Source organism: Pongo abelii, chromosome 16, assembly GCF_028885655.2.
Source record: "Pongo abelii isolate AG06213 chromosome 16, NHGRI_mPonAbe1-v2.0_pri, whole genome shotgun sequence".
In the NCBI taxonomy this organism is placed as follows: Eukaryota; Metazoa; Chordata; class Mammalia; order Primates; family Hominidae; genus Pongo; species Pongo abelii.
In genome coordinates, this window is record NC_072001.2 from 89219699 (window position 1) to 89240668 (window position 20970).

At 42.4% G+C, this 20970-nt stretch overlaps 1 protein-coding gene and 1 pseudogene across 1 annotated transcript in view; one reads left to right on the plus strand and one right to left on the minus strand.

The window, feature by feature from the left end:
• Positions 1 to 2452: 2452 nt before the first annotated feature.
• On the minus strand, positions 2453 to 3937 carry LOC103892578 (Y-box-binding protein 1-like; annotated as a pseudogene).
• A 1767-nt stretch (positions 3938 to 5704) lies between these two features.
• The window catches only part of AGBL1 (AGBL carboxypeptidase 1), a 534408-nt gene continuing 519142 nt past the window's right edge, over positions 5705 to 20970 (plus strand). Inside the window, 3 exon segments of the mRNA XM_009250131.3 lie at positions 5705 to 5828; positions 16066 to 16197; positions 20581 to 20674. Coding sequence (XP_009248406.3) covers positions 5705 to 5828; positions 16066 to 16197; positions 20581 to 20674 — 350 coding nt within the window.

The window sequence follows — 20970 nt, forward strand, 5'->3', positions numbered from 1 at the left end:
GGAAACTTGTCTCTTCTAAAAACACAGTCAATCTCCTGGGTAAGTGTCTAGGGATCCCATCAAGTATCTAGGGATCCCTAGAGGTCTCATCCCTCTCAGAATAGGAGTTAGTTAAATTTTGATATTTTGTTCATCAGTTAATTTACAAATCCAAATTAATTGAAAAAATACATTAATTGACTTTTTTTTAAAAAAAAACCAGGGCATTCCTGAGTTTAACTGGGGCCCACCTGGGTGAGAGGGCCCAGCACCTAGAAGAAGGTGTTGGATCTCTTGGTGGTGAAGCACGGCTTGCATTGACAGCGCAGGACCCAGTGAGGCAGCGGGAACTTGTTCTTGGAGTCGTGGAACTGCTTGACTGTGGGCCGGTGGCACTTGCTGGGGACAATCTCCTCCACCTTCATGATCTAAATGGAGTGTGGAGAGACCATGTCCGGGTAGCGCTGGGTGACAGCACCCCTGGTGATCAGGTCTTGGTATTCCCCGTGCACGTTGTGGGTGCCTCTCCCGGAGTCATAGCGCAGTCAGATGCCAAGTTCTTCACCCTCAGGGGGGTACTTCTCAAACACCCGCCCACAAGTGTTAATCAATTCGTTGATTTTTTCAATTAATTAATTTTGATTTGTAAAAATATTTATCTTGATTACTGTGGGTTTTTTTTTTTAATGCCCCCTTAAATTTTGTGCTGAAGCAAGTGGCCCTGGCTGGGATTTTGAAGTCTGATTTTAACTCTTTAAGACCCTGGGGAGTCTTAAAGCTGGGACTGAAGAAAATGTGGGCATCATGTGCCTTTGGGGATGTTGTTGGACTTCATGGCATCCTTGGAGTTTGTTTTGGTTGGGTTTCGTTCCGTTCAACAAATATTTGCCCACCTTTTATGAAAGACCCCTTGTGCTAGGTGCTGGAAAGATATATACACAAAACTTGATTTCTTCTTTAAATATCTTCATACCTAGTGGGAGTGGAGTGGGAAGCAAGATTATACCATGATACCAACACCATGTGGTAAGTGCAATGTCAGGGCTGAGCCCAGAGTGATGTGGAGATAGAAGGGACTCCAGACCCAGCTTTGGGGTTGGATGGGATCTCGTGGAGCTGGAGTGCACTAGAAGGATCAGCTGGCACTGACCAGGCTGAGAGGTAAAGAAAAGTGCTGCAGGAAGAGGGAAGAGTGTGATCAAAGTTACAGAGGCATGAAATGGCATGGTTTGGGCAGGAAACTCCAAGGGGTTCCGTGTTGATGAAGCATCTATTTCAGACAGGGGTGTTGTAATGAATAATGAAGCTGAAGACATAAGAAGGACAAGATCATAAAGAGCTTTGGAAATTCTACTAATGAGCTATGACTTTATCCTATATGTGATGGGGAATTATTGAGGCCTTTGAAGCAGATGAGGAGCATAAGTCTTATAAATGGGAAGATTAAGGCTTTGCCTTAAATAAAATACCCTCTCCTCCAAATATCTTACAGTGCAAAGAGCACTGGCCTGATTTTGGGAGACTGGACTGTGTGCTACTTCTGACCTTGCTGTATGTATTACTTCAGGAGACTCAGCAAGTTCACACTGTCTCTGAATTCAGGGTTCTCTTCTGTATAACAGAGGATAGAGTATCAAGCATTGCAGAGATCCTTTAGAGTTTTTTCGTAATAGGATTTGGCACCACCCTGGGATTCTCTTGAGAAAAGGAGGAGTTCATTCTTGTCAGTCAGGGAAGTCTTTTCATTAGAACATTTTAGTGGATTTCTGTTTCTTGCCTCTGTGCTGTATTTGAAAATAAGCTGGCTGGGTGTGGTGGCTCATGCCTGTAATCCCCTTTGGGAGGCCGAGGCAGGCAGATAACGAGGTCAGGAGATTGAGACCATCCTGGCTAACATGGTGGAAACTTGTCTCTACTAAAAACACAAAAAACTAGCCAGGGGTGGTGGCACACGCCTGTAGCCCCAGTTACTTGGTAGACTGAGGCAGAAGAACCGCTTGAACCCGGGAGGTGGAGGTTGCAGTGAGTGGAGATCGCACCACTGCACCCCCGCCTGGGCAATAGAGCAAGACTTCATCTTAAATAAAAATAAAAATAAGCCAAGCCTACTGAAATAACAGACCTGTGCTACTCTGGCCCTCAAAGCCCCTTTTACTTCCTTGTTTTCTGTGTAAATCATTATTGCTTATTCTTTTGTTCATCTTGCTGATATTACTACAAGATAGGTCTGCAAAGACGAGTTCTGAAGACTAAATATGGAGGGAGGCACAGTCCCCGGGTCCCTTACCAAGTGAATCCCCTTGCCTGTCCTTTTGCTGTAGTTAATCTTTCTCCATGGCAGGAAGTAGAGCTCTGCCATTCCATGTGCATCCCTGATCATCCAACTCCTTCCTCTTGCATTCTTTTTTATTATTATTATTATTTAAGACCTTTATTAACAGGTGCTTGCAGTTTGTTGACTTTTTTGAAAAAATCAAGTTGTAAACTTTTATTACAAATTAAAAATGAAGTTCTTAAAAATCTCAACTTGACCAGATATGAAACAATTTAAAAACCTTTAAAGGCGTATTGAGAAAAACCAGGCTTGTTTAAAAAACACATTTGTTATTACCAAAAAGAGACGTCTTTAGGTAAAAATAATAAAAACCCCATGCTGCATAGATAATGCAGATAGTTCTATTTATCTGGTCAACAGGCAAAAAGCAAGTACTTAAGGTTTTCGGCTCCAATCTTTTGTTCATTTCTTACTGCTGGAATTTCATATTTCTTCTTGTTGGATGACTAAACCGGATGATGGTAGAGATGGTAAGCCGGCATTTACTCAGCCCGGCCCTGCTCAGCCTCGGGAGCGGACGAATTCTCAGCTGGTGGATCGGCTGCTTTTGTCTCTTTGCCATCTTGTGGTTTAGGGTTTTCTGGGCATCTGCGTCGGTAATTGAAGTTGCGGCGGTACTGACGTTGAGGTGGCTGCTGACCTTGGGTCTCATCTTGATTTTCTTTATCTTCTTCATTGCCGTCCTCTCTAGGCTGTCTTTGGCGAGGAGGGCCCCTGCGGAATCGTGGGCTATATCCCCGATATATAGTCTGCCTCACTGGTCTACCTTGTTCTCCTGCGCCCTGGTTGTCAGCACCCTCCGTCACTTCTCCCTGCACAGGAGGGTTGGAATACTGTGGTCCACGCCCATAGGGTCTCCGCATGTAGTCAGGTGGGAACCTTCGCCTGCGGTAGGGCCTGCCTTGTTGGGCCTGGCCTTTGGGAGCACCCTCCGATCCCTCTTTCTTTTCCCCACTCTCACTATTCTGGTAATTTTGCTGGTAATTGCGTGGAGGACCCCTACGACGTGGATAGCGCCTATAATGGTTACGGTCTGCTGCATATTTACTGCCTTGAACTGGAACACCACCAGGACCTGTAACATTTGCTGCCTCCGCACCCTTTTCTCCTTCAACAACATCAAACTCCACAGTCTCTCCATCTCCTACACTGCGAAGGTATCTCCTGGGGTATTCTTCTTTATGGCAGTCTGGTGTACAACAAATACATCTTCCTTGGTGTCATTCCTGTTGATGAAACCATATCCGTTCCTTACCCTGAACCATTTTACTGTTCCCAAAACCTTCCTTGCGATGACCTTCTTGTCCCGGCCGGCAGGCGCCGCGTATGTGAGGCCGCCCGGGGCCACCGCTCCCTGCGCCGCTGCCCGTAGTGCCGGGCTTGGTGTCGGCGGCGCTGAGGGCGGGGGCGGCGCGGGGAGGGGCGGGGGCGGCGCGGGGAGGGGCGGGGGTGGCGGCGGGCGGCTGCTGGGTCTCGGCCTCGCTGCTCATGGTTGCGGTGATGGTGACTGGGGCCGGCTGCGGCAGCTGCGGCTCCTCCCGGGGTGTGATGGTAACTAGACCGGCGGCGGCGGTGGGGCTGCTCAGGGCTCTCTGGGGTCCGCTCTCCGCTCCCACTACCGATCGAACTTCTCTTGCATTCTTAAGTATGGCTTCCTGTGTTCTCATTGCAGAGCTCCTCTGACAAGGAGTCCATCCTGACCATCCTCAAGGTCCTCGGAGATCTGCTTTCTATTGGTGAGTAGGCCATGCCCTCATGCTTTCATATGGCAGACATGGAGCCTGCTGGCTGCGATCTCTCCCAGGCACCTCTGTGACCTGGGGGTTTGCTCTTGCTTCAGTTTCCTGTGAGAGGCAACATCACTAGCCCATCTTTTTTCTCTAAGGTTAATAAGACCCAAGTAACCTGGACTGTTTGTACTTGCACTCCTCAGTCTTCTCACCAGACACCGAGGAGGAAATTAGATTTAGTAGTAACCCTCCGTGGTTCTACCCCTCTTCTCGCTCTGCTCGCTTCCATTGTGACCTATTTAAGAGAGCTGAGTATCAGAAGCTGCTTTGGCTATTTCAAGTAGAGGCAGGAATATCAGGCAGAAGCTGAACTTGAAAGCATGTAAGCATCACGTTTTCAGAGATAAGATAGCAGAGTTGACTACATTGGAATCAACTGGATTAACTGGAGCATGTTTCTATTCGCTCAAGTTCTTAACTGAGATTTTTGAACATTCCAACATTCACTCAATTTGCATTTTTATGTATGCTGGCCTCATTACTTTAGAAAGAAATATTAACACTGAACAGGCAATATCAGAAATAAATGACACTCCAGACCCATAGATCCTCAGGATTATGGTTTCAAGAGGAAGGGGCTCATCATATTGGGGTCTTTCCATGGTTTGTGCTGCGTTCCACTGGCAGGATGACTTACATTTAGTCTTTTGCGTGGGGCCTGTGTAAGTGAAGTCACTCGTCTTCTGGGATAGTGCTGTCTTACATTTGTCCAGAGGTGTCTGAAACTCTTAAGACAAAACCTTGAAGTTCTCCCTCTGATAAGGTGGTGATTACTGTGCCTCTTGCAGAGAATGCTACTTTTCATTAGGATAAAAAATCAGATGGTCGTCTTTGATAATGTACCACCCTGTTGGCCACCATGGTTAAGTCAACTTTGCCCCATGCATAGAGAGAATCAACCAAGGCCAAGTTGTAATGAAATCGTTGATTTTGAGTTTGTCCTTGGGCAAGGTGGAGGAGATTCCTGTTCAAAATTGTACTTAGGTAGAAAGACCAATAGTTCGTCGTAGCTCTAGACTGTCTTCAAAATTCCCTAGGTAGGATGATTGGATGTTTCTTTCTCAAGGGACTACTCCAGTGGTTTCTGTAATTTTCTCCCATCAGTTTCTGAAGGCCAGCATCAGAAAATCATTATGCCATCAATACAATGATTCCAGATTAGGCCATCATCCCAATGCTTGTTACAGAAGATTCAAATGTATAGCAGAGGGATACTGATATTCTCTCTTCTAAGTATATGATTATTCAAAAGCCTATATGCATATTTACATACATGTACACACATGTATACATACATATACTGAATATTCAACAGACTCTCAGATAAGCTCTATTTATTACAGCTGTTGCAGCTGAACACAACTAGGTTCTTAAATATTCCACTATTTTCCCATTTCACAACCCTCTTTCCTTAACTGATAGTACAACTTTAACACAGTTGCTTCAAGAACTACATAATTTTATGTAGTTGAAATGAACTAATTCTTGCTCTGTCTCTAGCTGGGAGGTCTGTCTTCTGCTCCAAGGAAAATGGGGATTATTACCTGTGGCTCATCTTTCCTCTGGCTTCCCCTCAGGCACAGACCGGAGAATTCACTACATGATCAGCAAGGGTGGCAGTGAGGCTCTTCTGCAGACCCTGGTAGACACAGCGAGGACAGCTCCTCCAGACTATGACATCCTCCTGCCTCTTTTCCGGCTGCTGGCCAAAGTTGGCCTAAGAGGTACTCGTACTCCAAGACCTAAAGCTGACTGAAAAGGCACTTCTAGGGTTGTTATCATGAGTGCAATTTGGGAAGCTTTGGTGGAGAAGCACAGGGAGAAAGTGGCAGGGAGGTTGTGGACAACTTGATGGTGATTGCAGGACCAGCCCCATAGAAGAGGCCATTTTGTTGACTTTGATGTCAGTTCATCCAAGGTATGGTGCTCAGGACAGAGCCCAGAACAAACATGGGCTACGTGGGGCATGGATCATATGGGGGAAAGGAGGGGAGATACTCCAGTGCAGTTTTTAATTATTTTAAAAATAAATGGAACATGTCTAAAAGTTGCTTCACAAAGTTGTGGAGAAAAAGGAGCACTTATACACTGTTGGTAGGAGTATAAGTTAGTTCAACCATTGTGGAAAACAGTGTGGTGATTCCTCAAAGACCTAAAGACAGAAATACCATTCGATCCAGCAATCCCATTACTGGGTATATACCCAAAGGAATAGAAATAATTCTATTATAAAGACACCTGCACACATTTGTTCACTGTAGCACTATTCACAATTACAAAGACATGGACTCAACCTAAATGCCCATCTAGACTGGATAAAGAAAATGTGGTACATATACACCATGGAATACTATACAGCCATAAAAAGAATGAGATCATGTCCTTTGCAGGGACATGGGTGGAGCTGGAGGCCATTATCCTTAGCAAACTAAAGCAGAAACAGAAAACCAAATACCTCATGCTGTCACTTACAAGTGGGAGCTAAATGATGAGAACACATGGACACACAGAGGGGAACAACACACACTTGAGTCTGTCAGAGGATGGAGGGTAAGAGGAGGGAGAGGATTAGAAAAAATAACGAATGGGTACTAGGCTTAATACCTGGATGCTGAAATAATCTGTACAACAAACCCCCATGACACAAGTTTACCTATGTAACAAACTTGCACATTTACCCTTGAACTTAAAATAAAAGTTAAAAAAAGAAAGTCTACTATATAAGTGTACTAGTTTCCTAGAGCTGCCATAACGAATTGCCACAAACTGATTAGCTTAACATAACAGAAGACTGTTAGGAGGTCAGAAGTCCAAAATCAAGGTGTTGGCAGGGTTGGTTCCTTCTGGAGTCTCTGAGGGAGAATCGGTTCCATGCACCTGTCCTCTGAGGGTTGCCAGAAATCCTTGGTGTTTCTTGGTCTGTAGATGCATCACTCTGATCTCTGCCTCCATCTTCACGTGGCATTCTCCTCCGTATTATTTCCTCTTTGTGTAAGGACATCAGTCATAGGATTTAGGGCCCACTCTAATTTGTAATAAAATATGCAAAGATTCTATTTCCCAAAAGTATAACATTCTGACCTTCTGGGTGGACATGAATTTTTGGGGGCCACTATTCAATCCACTACAAGTCACACGGAAGTGGAACATTCCTAGTTGAAGGGAAGATGGAAGAAGGGCCTAGAGTTCTTTCCATTTAGGCTCCATAGTCATTTCTCTTTCACCAAGGAAAACTCTGAAACATTTCCCTAAAACTCTGGAAGTTCTTGGAGCACAGTTTAAAAGCATGGGCACTCAGGACTCATGCAGACATTGCAAACGAGTCACAAGTGTTAAATTCTAATTGTGTGCTGAGTCTTATATAGGTCACAGCTGAGAAGCTCAGATCCTCTGAAAAGTGGACCTTTGATGTCCAGTGCTATCGGTGGCAGCCAAGTGCCCAGGGGTTCTGGAGCACTCTTCCTTTCAATATTTGGATCTCCACTCTGAGTCCATTCAACATTCTGCTGATAATGATGGAGAACTAGGCTTTTGCCAACACCTGCATGAGCGTGTCCCAGAAAAAATCAATACAATTCGTTCAGTGAATATTCAACAGATATTTACTGCATGTCCCCTAGGGCCAGGTGCTTTAGGCACTAGGAACACCATGATGACCAAGGCAGTTAAGGACCTGCTGTCATGGAACTTATGCTCAAGTGGAGAAGGCCAGCAAATCAACAAATAACTTGATGATAGCAGACTATGATGAGGGCTGTAAGAGGAAGCAAGAGTGATGCTACTTTAGACTTGCATGGTCAGGAGAGGTGACATTGGAGCTAAAACTTGAAGAATGAGAAGTCAGTAAAGCAAAGAGTGAGCCAGGTGGACTCCAGGAAAGGACCACAGAGACTTGATACATACCTCGGTCATAAACGGTATAAGCTGGAGAGTCATACCTGGGTTTCAGGCCTGGCCCTGACACTTATTAGCTGTGTGACCTTGGGCAAAGTACTTAAACTTTCTGAGCTTTGTGCCCTTATGTATAAAATAGAGCTATCTGTACAGTTGGTCTTCCATTTCTGTGGGTTCTGCACCCATGGATTCAGTTAACCTTGGATTGAAAATATTTTTAAAAATTGTATCTGTACTAAACATGTACAAACTTTTTTCTTGTCATTATTCCCTAAACAATACCATATAACAACGATTTACATAGCATTTACATTAGATTAGGTATTATAGTAATCTAGAGATGACGTAAGGTCTGAGGATGTGTGTAGATTATATGCAAATACTACACCACTTTATATCAGGGACTTGAGCATCTGTGGATTTTGGAATCTGTGGGAATCCTGGAACCAATCCCACGTGGACACTGAGGGATGACTCTACTTAATTCCAGGGTGTGTGAGGATTAAACAAAGTATTGCATGTCACATGCTTATCATATGTTCAGGGCCCTGGCAAACTAGGGTCATACAGGTTTTATAGGAGAAAGAGAGAGATGAGAGATAACACCAGGCCAGTGATTTCCAAGTTATTCACCTTGATCTTACTATTGTAGTGATTACATCACCACAGTTTCTGCCACCAAGGGGTTATAGTCCTTGACACTGACATTCAAGTTGCCATGAGCTGACCTGAACAGAACAGAAATGAGCTTGGCTGCTCATGAAGGAATGGGATACGTAGGTTTAGTTACAGCCTCTTTGCTGGTGTCCTTTAGTCCAGAGGGACTGGGATGGGAATGGGTTACGTAGGTTTAGTTACAACCTCTTTGCTGGTGTCCTTTAGTCCAGAGGTACATATCAGTAAACCAGGTTTAGGATTTTATTTCTGTTTTACCCATTTCTACCTGCAATAAATCTGATAGTGATGTATTCTTGCAAAAACAAACAGGATGATTTAGATATCACCCATTGACAGGTATCATAGTGGGGACAAAGAACAGAAAATAAGTATTTCTTTTTTTATGCTTATTTTCTAATTATTAAAATAATGAGGACTATTTGTAACACTAGGTGTCAGGTTATTTGGAGCAGTAATTTAGAAATATTAGAGGGGAAATAGGGGGCATTCCAAGATGGCCCAATAGGAACGGCTCCGGTCTGCAGCTCCTAGCGTGACTGATGCAGAAGATGGGTGATTACTGCATTTCCAACTGAGGTACCTGGTTCATCTCATTGGGGCTGGTTGGATAGTGGGCGCAGCCCACGGAGGGCGAGCTGAAGCAGGGCAGGGCATCGCCTCACCTGAGAGGCACATGGGGTTGGGGGATTTCCCTTTCCTAGGCGAGGGAAGCCCTGACAGACTACCTGGAAAAATGGGGCACTCTCACTTAAATACTGCACTTTTCCCAAGGTTAGCAACCTGCAGACAATGTAATTCTCTCCTGTGCCTGGCTTGGTGGGTCCCACACCCACGGAGCCTTGCTCACTGCTAGCACAGCAGTCTGACTCTGACATCAATCTGTGAGGCAGCAGCCTGGCTGAGGGAGGGGCATCCGCCATTGCTGAGGCCTGACTAGGTAAACAAAGCCAAGAAGCTCGAACTGGTCAGAACCCACCACAGCTCATCAAGGCCTACTGCCTCTAGACTCGACTTCTATGGGCAAGGCATAGCTGAACAAAAGGCAGCAGACAACTTCTGCAGACTTAAACATCCCTGTCTGACAACTCTGAAGAGAGCAGTGGTTCTCCCAGCATGGCGTTTGAGCTCTAAGAACAGACAGACTGCCTCCTCAAGTGTGTCCCTGACCCCTGTGTAGCCTAACTGGGAGACACCTCCCAGTCGGGGCCGACTGACACCTCATGTAGGCAGCTGCCCTTCTGGGACGAAGCTTCCAGAGGAAGGATCAGGCAGCAGTATTTGCTGTTCTGCAGTATTTGCTGTTCTGCAGCCTCCACTGGTGATACCCAGGCAAACAGGGTCTGGAGTAGAACTCCAGCAAACTCCAACAGACCTGCAGTTGAGGGACCTGACTGTTAGGAGGAAAGCTAACAAACAGAAAGGAATAGCATCAACATCAACAAAGATCATCTACACCAAAACCCCATCTGTAGATCACCAATATCAAAGACCAAAGGTAGATAAAATCACAAAGATGGGGAGAAACCGGAGCAGAAAAGCTGAAAATTCTAAAAATCAGAGCATCTCTTCTCTTCCAAAGGATTGCAGCTCCTTGCCAGCAACAGAACAAAATTGGATGGAGAATGACTGACGAGTTGACAGAAGTGGGCTTCAAAATGTCAGTAATAACAAACTTCTCTGAGCTAAAGAAGGATGTTCGAACCCATTGCAAGGAAGCTAAAAACCTTGAAAAAAGATTAGGTGAATGGCTAACTAGAATAAACAGTGTGGAGAAGACCTTAAATGACCTGATGGAGCTGAAAACCGTGGCACAAGAACTTCATGATGCATGCACAAGCTTCAGTAGCCAATTCGATCAAATGGAAGAAAGGGTATCAGTGATTGAAGATCAAACTAATGAAATAAAGTGAGAAGACAAGGTTAGAGAAAAAAGAGTAAAAAGAAATGAACAAAGCCTCCAAGAAATATGGGACTATGTGAAAAGACCAAATTTACATTGGATTGGTGTACCTGAAAGTGATGGGGAGAATGGAACCAAGTTGGAAAACACTCTTCAGGATATTATCCAGGAGAACTTCCCCAACCTAGCAAGGCAGGCCAACATTCAAATTCAGGAAATACAGAGAACGCCACAAAGATACTCCTCGAGAAGAGCAACCCCAAGACACATAATTGTCAGATTCACCAAGGTTGAAATGAAGGAAAAAGTGTTAAGGGCAGCCAGAGAGAAAGGTCAAGTTACCCACAAAGGGAACCCCATCAGACTAACAGTGGATCTCTTGGCAGAAACCCTATACGCCAGAAGAGAGTGGGGGCCAATATTCAACATTCTTAAAAGAATTTTCAACCCAGGATTTCATATCCAGCCAAACTATGCTTCATAAGTGAAGGAGAAATAAAATCTTTTACAGACAAGCAAATGCTGAGAGATTTTGTCTCTACCAGGCCTGCCTTACAAGAGCTCCTGAAGGAAGCACTAAACATGGAAAGGAACAACCAGTACCAGCCACTGCAAAAACATGCCAAATTATAAAGGCCGTTGATGCTAGGAAGAAACTGCATCAATTAATGGGCAAAATAACCAGCTGACATCATAATGACAGGATCAAATTTACACATAACAATATTAACCTTAAATGTAAATGGGCTAAATGCTCCAATTAAAAGACAGAGACTGGCAAATTGGATAAAGAGTCAAGACCCATCTGAGTGCTGTATTCAGGAGACCCATCTCACATGCAGAGATACACATAGGCTCAAAATAAAGGGATGGAAGAAGATCTACCAAGCAAATGGAAAGCAAAAAAAAGCAGGGGTTGCAATCCTAGTCTCTGATAAAACAGACTGTAAATCAACAACGATCAAAAGAGACAAAGAAGGCCATTACATAATTGTAAAGGGATCAATTCAACAAGAAGAGCTAACTATCCTAAATATATATGCACCCAATAGAGGAGGACCCAGATTAATAAAGCAAGTCCTTAGAGACCTACAAAGAGACTTAGACGCCCAATAATAATGGGAGACTTTAACACCCCACTGTCAATATTAGACAGATCAACGAGACAGAAGGTTAACAAAGATATCCAGGACCTGAACTCAGCTCCGCAACAAGCAGACCTAATAGACATCTACAGAACTCTCCACCCCAAATCAACAGAATATATATTCTTCTCAGCACCACATCGCACTTATTCTAAAATAGACCACATAATTGGAAGTAAAGCACTCCTCAGCCAATGTAAAAGAACAGAAATCACAACAAACTGTCTCTCAGACCACAGTGCAATCAAATTAGAACTCAGGATTAAGAAACTCATTCAAAACTGCACAACTACATGGAAACTGAACAACCTGCTCCTGAATGACTACTGGGTACATAACGAAATGAAGGCAGAAATAAAGATGTTCTTTGAAACCAATGAGAAAAAAGACACAACGTACCAGAATCTCTGGGACACATTTAAAGCAGTGTGTAGAGGGAAATTTACAGCACTAAATGCCCACAAGAGAAAGCAGGAAAGATCTATAATCAACACCCTAACATCACAACTAAAAGAACTAGAGAAGCAAGAACAAACAAATTCAAAAGCTAGCAGAAGGCAAGAAATAACTGAGATCAGAGCAGAACTGAAAGAGATAGAGAGAGACACAAAAAACCCTTCAAAAAATCAATGAATCCAGGAGCTGTTTTTTTGAAAAGATCAACAAAATTGATAGACCACTAGCAAGGCTAATAAAGAAGAAAAGAAGAATCAAAAAGATGCAATAAAAAATGATAAAGGGGATATCACCACTGATCCCACAGAAACAGAAACTACCATCAGAGAATACTGTAAACACCTCTACACAAATAAACTAGAAAATCTAGAAGAAATGGATAAATTCCTCGACACATACACCCTCCCAAGACTAAACCAGGAAGAAGTTGAATCTCTGAGCAGACCAATAACAGGCTCTGAAATTGAAGCAATAATTAATAGCTTACCCACCAAAAAATGTCCAGGACCAGTTGGATTCACAGCCAAATTCTACCAGAGGTACAAAGAGGAGCTGGTACCATTCCTTCTGAAACTATTCCAATCAATACAAAAAGAGGGAATCCTCCCTAACTCATTTTATGAGGCCAGCATCATCCTGATACCAAAATCTGGCAGAGACACAACGAAAAGAATGTCAGACCAATATCCCTGATGAACATCGATGCAAAAATCCTCAATAAAATACTGGCAAACCGAATCCAGCAGCACATCAAAAAGCTTATCCACCACGATAAAGTCGGCTTCATCCCTGGGATGCAAGGCTGGTTCACCATACACAAATCAATAAATGTAATCCATCACATAAACAGAAGCAAAGACAAAAACCACACAATTATCTCAATAGATGCAGAAAAGGCCTTCAACAAAATTCAGCCCTTCATGCTAAAAACTCTCAATAAACTAGGTATTGATGGAACATATCTCAAAATAATCAGAGCTATTTATGACAAACCCACAGCCGATATCATACTGAATGGGCAAAAAACTGGAAGCATTTTCTTTGAAAACCGGCACAAGACAAGGATGCCCTCTCTCACCATTCCTATTCAACATAGTATTGGAAGTTCTGGCCAGGGCAATCAGGCAAGAGAAAGAAATAAAGAGTATTCAGTTAGGAAAAGAGGAAGTCAAATTGTCCCTGTTCGCAGATGACATGATTGTATGTTTAGAAAACCCCATCGTCTCAGCCCAAAATCTCCTTAAGCTGATAAGCAACTTCAGCAAAGTCTCAGGATACAAAATCAATGTGCAAAAATCACAAGCGTTCCTATATACCATTAACAGACAAACAGAGAGTCAAATCATGAGTGAACTCCCATTCACAATTGCTACAAAGAGAATAAAATACCTAGGAATGCAACTTACAAGGGATGTGAAGGACCTCTTCAAGGAGAACTACAAATCACTGCTCAGCGAGATAAAAGAGGACACAAACAAATGGAAGAACATTCCATGCTCATAGATACGACAAATCAATATTGTGAAAATGGCCATACTGCCCGAAGTAATTTATAGATTCAATGCCATCCCCATCAAGCTACCAATGACTTTCTTCACAGAATTGGAAAAAAACTACTTTTTAAAGTACATATGGAACCAACAAAGAGCCTGCATTGCCAAGACAATCCTAAGCAAAAAGAATAAAGCTGGAGACATCATGCTACCTGACTTCAAACTATACTACAAGGCTACAGTAACCAAAACAGCATGGTACTGGTACCAAAACAGATAGACCAATGGAACAGAACAGAGGACTCAGAAATTACACCACACATCTACAACGATCTGATCTTTGACAAACCTGAGAAAAACAAGAAATGGGGAAAGGATTCCCTATTTAATAAATGGTGCTGGGAAAACTGACTAGCCATATGTAGAAAGCTGAAACTGGATCCCTTCCTTATATCTTATACAAAAATTAATTCAAGATGGATTAAAGACTTAAATGTTAGACCTAAAACCATAAAAACCCTAGAAGAAAACCTAGGCATTACCATTCAGGACATAGGCATGGGCAAGGACTTCATGACTAAAACACCAAAAGCAGTGGCAACGAAAACCAAAATAGACACATGGGACCTAATTAAATTAAAGAGCTTCTGCACAGCAAAAGAAACTACCATCAGAGTGAACAGGCAACCTACAGAATGGGAGAAAAATTTTGCAATCTACCCATCTGACAAAGGGCTAATCCAGAGTCTACAAAGGACTCAAACAAATTTACAAGCAAAAAACAACCCCATCAAAAAGTGGGCAAAGGATATGAATATAGACACTTCTTAAAAGAAGACATTTATGCAGCCAACAGACACATGAAAAAATTGCTCATCATCACTGGTCATCAGAGAAATGCAAATCAAAACCACAATGAGATACCATCTCACACCAGTTAGAATGGCAATCATTAAAAAGTCAGGAAACAACAGATGCTGGAGAGGATGTGGAGAAATAGGAATGCTTTTACACTGTTGGTGGGAGTGTAAATTAGTTCAACCATTGTGGAAGACAGTGTGGTGACTCCTCAAGGGTCTAGAACTAGAATTACCATTTGACCCAGCAATCCCATTACTGAGTATATACCCAAAGGATTATAAATCATGCTACTATAAAGATACATGCACACATATGTTTATTGCGGCACTATTCACAACAGCAAAGACTTGGAACCAACCCAAATGTCCAACAATGATAGACTGGATTAAGAAAATATTTGTATTACAATGTACACCACGGAATACTATGCAGTCATAAAAAAGGGTGAGTTCATTTCCTTTGCAGGGACATGGATGAAGCTGGAAACCATCATTCTCAGCAAACTGTCACAAGGACAGAAAACCGAACACTGCATGTTCTCACTCATAGGTGGGAATTGAAAAATGAGATCACTTGGATACAGGGCGGTGAACATCACACACTGGGGCCTGTCATGGGGTGGGGGTCTGGGGGAGGAATAGCATTAGGAGAAATACCTAATGTAAATGACAGGTTGATGGGTGCAGCAAACCAACACAGCACATATATACATATGTAACAAACCTGCACATTGTGCACATGTACCCTAGAACTTAAATTATTTTTTAAAAAGAAAGAAATATTAGAGGGGATAATTTTATTTTCTTAAAAATGTGTTTTGACTTTTTGTTATGAAAACTCTCTCTCATGTAGAGAGATGGCCTATTACATACCTAAAACTTAGTTCTAACCATTGTTAACATTTTGCCATCTTTTCTTCACCTATTTATTTTTATCTGAAATATTTTAAGAGAAATTGCAGGTTAGCATTTTCTTCCTAAATCCTTTCAAGTGCATTTCTTTGAAAAGAGACATTTCCCTACATAATCACAATACCATTATTACAAACCTAATAAAATTAAAAACACATGCGTAATTTATATTCATTCCAATTTCTCCAAATGTTCCCAACTGTCTTTTATAGACATATTCAAAGCAAGATCCAATCCAAGTTGACATATTGCATTTGAATGTTATATCAAGAATTATATTAATATTAAGAATATTCAATATTCTTAATTCTAGAATTGTCTTAAAGGAAAAACTTTATTCCCAATTGAACTGTGGTTAATGTATGAGGACAACCTAAATATAGGGGCTTGAGAGTTATTCAACCCACAAGCTTCCATGTAAATATGTGTAGCCTGAATTAGCTCTTTTGATTCATTTGGTTCTAGTGGGGACATATTTAGCAGCGTTTGTCACTAGGTCTGAAAAATGTCTTTGGCTATGATTATCCTCCTCCTTCACCATCTTCCCCTTCCTCCACTCTACTCATTGTACAATCCAGAATCAATGTGAAGTGCAACTAAGATAGATTGATTTGTGTTCTTAGATAAAAAGATCGGACGGAAGGCCCTGGAATTGGAAGCACTTGATGTGACATTGATTCTGGCCAGGAAGAACCTATCCCATGGCCAGAACCTCCTCCACTGTCTCTGGGCTCTGCGTGTGTTTGCCTCCAGTGGTAAGTGACTCTATTGTGGCTCTCGGGTATGGCTTCCAAACCTGGGCTGGGACACATGGAAACTGCATGAGGGTCTGGTTGAAAGAAAAGCATGGGCGAGAGATGCACATGGTGGTCCCAGCCAGATAAATAAAAGAGGCTGACAATCCAGAGGCTGTGGAGGTGAGAAGTTACTCCTTCATCTTCTCCTTAGTTGGGTAGAGCTCTTGAGTCTTCTCCTAGAGATGGACTTCAATATTGTTTCTCCTTGGCAGTTACACATTACAGCATTCTAGGCTTTTCTATTCGTACTACAAGGTAAAAAAAGATCTATGACAGGAGAAGGGCAGACTTTATTTAGTCCTTGTCACATTCAAGTATTATATCTGGTCAGAATGACTCTCACAGCACAATTCTCCCTACCATATTCGTGAAATTACTTATTGATTACAACATCCCTTACCATTTTAAAAAACCCATGATCCTTCTCAACAGGGTCCTCCAGGTAATTATTAGGAACATCATAGCTCAGTTGATACTTATCTGCTGTCTCCTGATTTGACTTATTTCTAATTATCATAGTAATTTTGTATTTAGACCCATAATTTTATAGCTTTGAAAAAGAAACTTTAAAGAGTAAAGCAGGGCCAGGCATGGTGGCTCACGCCTGTAATCCCAGCACTTTGGGATGATGAGGTGGTCAGATCGCTTGAGCCCAGGTGTTTGAGACCAGCTTGGTTTCTACTAAAAATACAAAAAATTAGCTGGGCGTGGTGGCATGTGCCTATAGTCCCAGCTACTTGGAAGGCTGAGGTAGGAGAATCACTCGAGTCCAGGAAGTCATGGCTGCAGTGAGCATTGATTGTGCCCCTGCACTCCAGCTTGGGCGACAGAGTGAGACTGTCTTAAAAAAAAAAAGTGAAGCAATTGCTTGAATTCATACAGATAAAAAGTCAGGAGGGTGGAATTTCTAACTCCAGAACTCATTTTAATTCTATTCCATATGGAAACTTTTCATTAATATGTTAGATCCTATACCTCCTATCTCATATGTAATAAGCATAGACTTTCATTTCTCCTTTCTGAGTTCCCTTCCTATGAAATGAAAGTGACAATTATTTGGAGGTTATATAGTCGATAGGGGAAAGAACATGGGCTTAGAGCCAAAAAGACCTGAGTTTGACTGTGGTTATTTTTTAAATGAGTCATGAAGCATGAATACTTACCCTGTTGAACCTTAGTTTCATCCTTTACAAAATTATAGTAGTAATAATGATTACTATTACTCTGCTAGGGCTGCTGTAATGCCTTAACAAAATATCACAGTCTATGTGGCTTAAACAAAAAAAAAGTATTTTCTCACTTTATTTATTTTTTATTTATTTTTATTTTTTTGAGATGAAGTCTCACTCTGTTGCCTAGGCTGGAGTGCACTGGTGTGACCTTAGCTCACCGCAATCTCTGCCTCCCAGGTTCAAGCAATTCTCTTGTCTCAGCCTCCCGAGTAGCTGGGATCACAGGGACCTGCCATCATGCCTGGCTAATTTTTATATTTTAGTAGGGACAGGGTTCCACCATGTTGGTCAGGCTGGTGTCGAACTCCTGATCTCAGGTGATCTGCCCACCTTGGCCTCCCAAATTACTGGGATTACAGGCCTGAGCCACCACACCCTTTTTTTCTCACATTTTTGAAGGCTACAAATTGGAGCTCAGGATGTCGGCAGATTTGGTTTCTACTGGCCCCTCTCTTTGGCTTCCAGATGGCCGTCTGCTCCCTGTGTCCTCACAAGGTCTTTCTTCTATGCTTGGGCATCCTTGATGTTTCTTTGTGTGTCCAAATTCTCCCTTCTTATAAGAACATAAGTCCACACTAGACTAGGACCCACCTTAATGGCCTCATTTTAACATAATTCCCTCTCTAAAGGCCCTATCTCCAGATACAGTCCTACTCCGAGGTACTGAAGATTAGGGCTTCAACGTATGAATTTAGGAGTGGACACAACTAGCCATAATGGAGCTCATAGACTTGGTAGATGGGGTGAATAGGAGATGTTCATGGGCATGTTTGTCACATGGCAACTGCTTGATAATTGCTAGTTTCTCTTCCCTGCCCTATGCTTTTCCCTTAATCTTTTGAAATAGTAGAATGAGTACAGATATGGGGAGTTAATAGGTGACTTTTTAATTCTAATTACCCCAAGAACTACTAAAATGCCTGATTTTTTTTCTTTTCTTTCTTTTTTCTTTTTTCCTTTCTTTTCTCTTCTCTTTTTTTTTTTTTTTTTTTTTTTTTTAGATAGTCTCATTCTGTTACCCAGGCTGGAATGTAGCGGCATGATCTCGGCTCACTGCAGCCTCTGCCTCTTGGGTTCAAATGATTCTTGTGCCTTAGCCTCCCGAGTAGCTGGGATTACAGGTGTGCGCTACTACACCTGGCTAATTTTTGTATTTTTAGCAAAGATGGAGTTTCACCATGTTGCCCAGGCTGGTCTTGAACTCCTGACCTCAGGTGATCCACCCACCTCAGCCTCCCGAAGTGCTGGGATTATAGGTGTGAGCCACAGTGCCCAGCCACAATAACCTGATTTTCATTGGTAAATTCTCTTAATAAACATGGAGGATTCATCAAAATAAAGTCTTTCTGGGGGGAATAATGGGATAGATGCTTGAATCCTTGTTCACAGATGGAGCCTCTACTCACCCATCTCCCGTATATTGACCTGAAAACCAGAGAGCTTTAGGGAAAAGCTGAGAAGATTTGTATACACCCATCTCTAATAAAGGAAAAGAGGAACTGTGGCTTTGTATAAAGGACAACTCTCATTAATGAATAGACAGAGTATAAAGGACAACTCTCATTAATGAATAGACAGAAGGTGTGCCACCCACATTTGCAGTGTGCCAGCAGAGGAAAATTTGAAGCATTTCCTGGTTTCCTAAAGCATAAATAGGCTGAAAAACTTGCCTTCCTTAAATATAATGGTTATGGAGATTTAGAAAAATTCCTTCATCTGGAGTTCTGAGAAGTCCTGGGATTTTCCTGTGGGTATGAGGAGGTGGCTATCTGATTCATCTTCTAAGCCTATGTTGATTGTACCAACTCACTGTTCCATAAGGTATTTAAAAAAATTATACTGTCACTCTCTATACATTGACTTTACTGATGAGAGGCAAGCAGAGTTCAAGAAGCCTGTGGATTACTATCTTTTCCGTGAATTGTTAGCCAATGTTGAGTGTTCCAGCAAAGCTTTCTAAACAGCTCCTATCTTCAGAAGGAGTTGGCTGGAACCCTAATGGGTCTGTGAGAACCAATGAACCCTTTAGAAGTTCTCAGATGGCCAATGAGGATGTTCACAGAGCTGCTGGAGCTCTAACCTCGGACAGGCATCCACAAAGGTGAACTCAGTGAGGATTTCTTATTGTTATGCTTTTAAAATTAACTCCTCCCTTACTCAATACCAGAATTTTTTTTAATTACTTGCCAAGAGTTTTCTCTAGTCTGTTTTCCCAATTCGGAAGTAAGAGCTGAGTGAGTAGCCACAAGAGTGGAAGATTGATGGGCAGGACTAGGATGCCAAATTTCTGAATTTTGATCCAGGCAATTACTTCATGTACTAGCCTCAGGAGGGACATATGCATGGACGATGTTCCAGGAACATGCACTCTGCAATAGCAAAGACATCAGCCTCAGTCTCTATCTGAAAGACTGTAGTGAGATGAGGAGTCTTCAGAGTTCCATTTAGCTTCCTTTCCTGAGGGTTGGAACAATTCAGTATCATCCACCCTTGTTTCCCTCTCTTTGCTTCTCTAAGACCTCTTGTTCCCACTCACTTTTCTCAGATCAAGGCTAGCCTAAAGCACAAGGCATTCATAGGTCTTTGTCTTAAAAACACAAGTCCAGTGGAGGAAAGACAAGAGTGTCTGTGGACTCCTCTTATTTTCTGACATGAGCAGAGCTCTACCTAAAGTGATCTAAGTGGAATAGGGTACTGGGAATGTTGGAGAGATGCTGGGGCATCCTTGGAGACAAGAGTAACATCCAAAAGTTGTATTTACCTAACTAGATACCTCTTTGGAGTTTCTTTCTATCATTCAGATCTATGACAATGTTTTGATAATCACCCAATTGGCCAAAAAGGCAAAAACTTCCCATCTAGTTACTGCTGAGCAGGAAGAACTGATTCTTCATTTGACATTCTAGTTGGGGCACAGTCAAGTCATTACTTTAGTCATGGGAGACCCGAGTATGACATTATAGAGGAATGTGCAACCAGGGTGGAAAAGAAAGGGAGCTATCTTGTTTATCAGGTTGCCCCTTAAAGATTTAAAGGAGTCAATCCAAGTTGTATTGAGCCTTAACTCATCCACTTGTGACCATAACTACTGTGCTTTTGTTTTTCTTAGTCTCCATGGGAGCCATGCTGGGAATTAACGGAGCCATGGAACTGCTTTTCAAGGTTATTACTCCTTATACCCAAAAGCGCACCCAAGCAATCAGGTACAGAGTGCCATGTAATACTTCTGCCCCTTTTGTAACAGATGGAGAGATGGAGATTGCCCCACATGTATTTTCATGATGCTTCCAGCTCAGTTTAGTGATCATTTCTCCTTTGGAAATATGGTACCATGTCTTTATCCCTTCGCAGTTTACATCCCTCCACACCCATGAGTCATTTCCTCTAATTCTCATGATAACCCTGAATGGGTATATTATTATTCTCTTTTTCAGACGAGCAAGTTAAAATATGTCGAGAGCCTTATCCAAGGTCACTGTGCTAGGAAATAGTAGAGTTG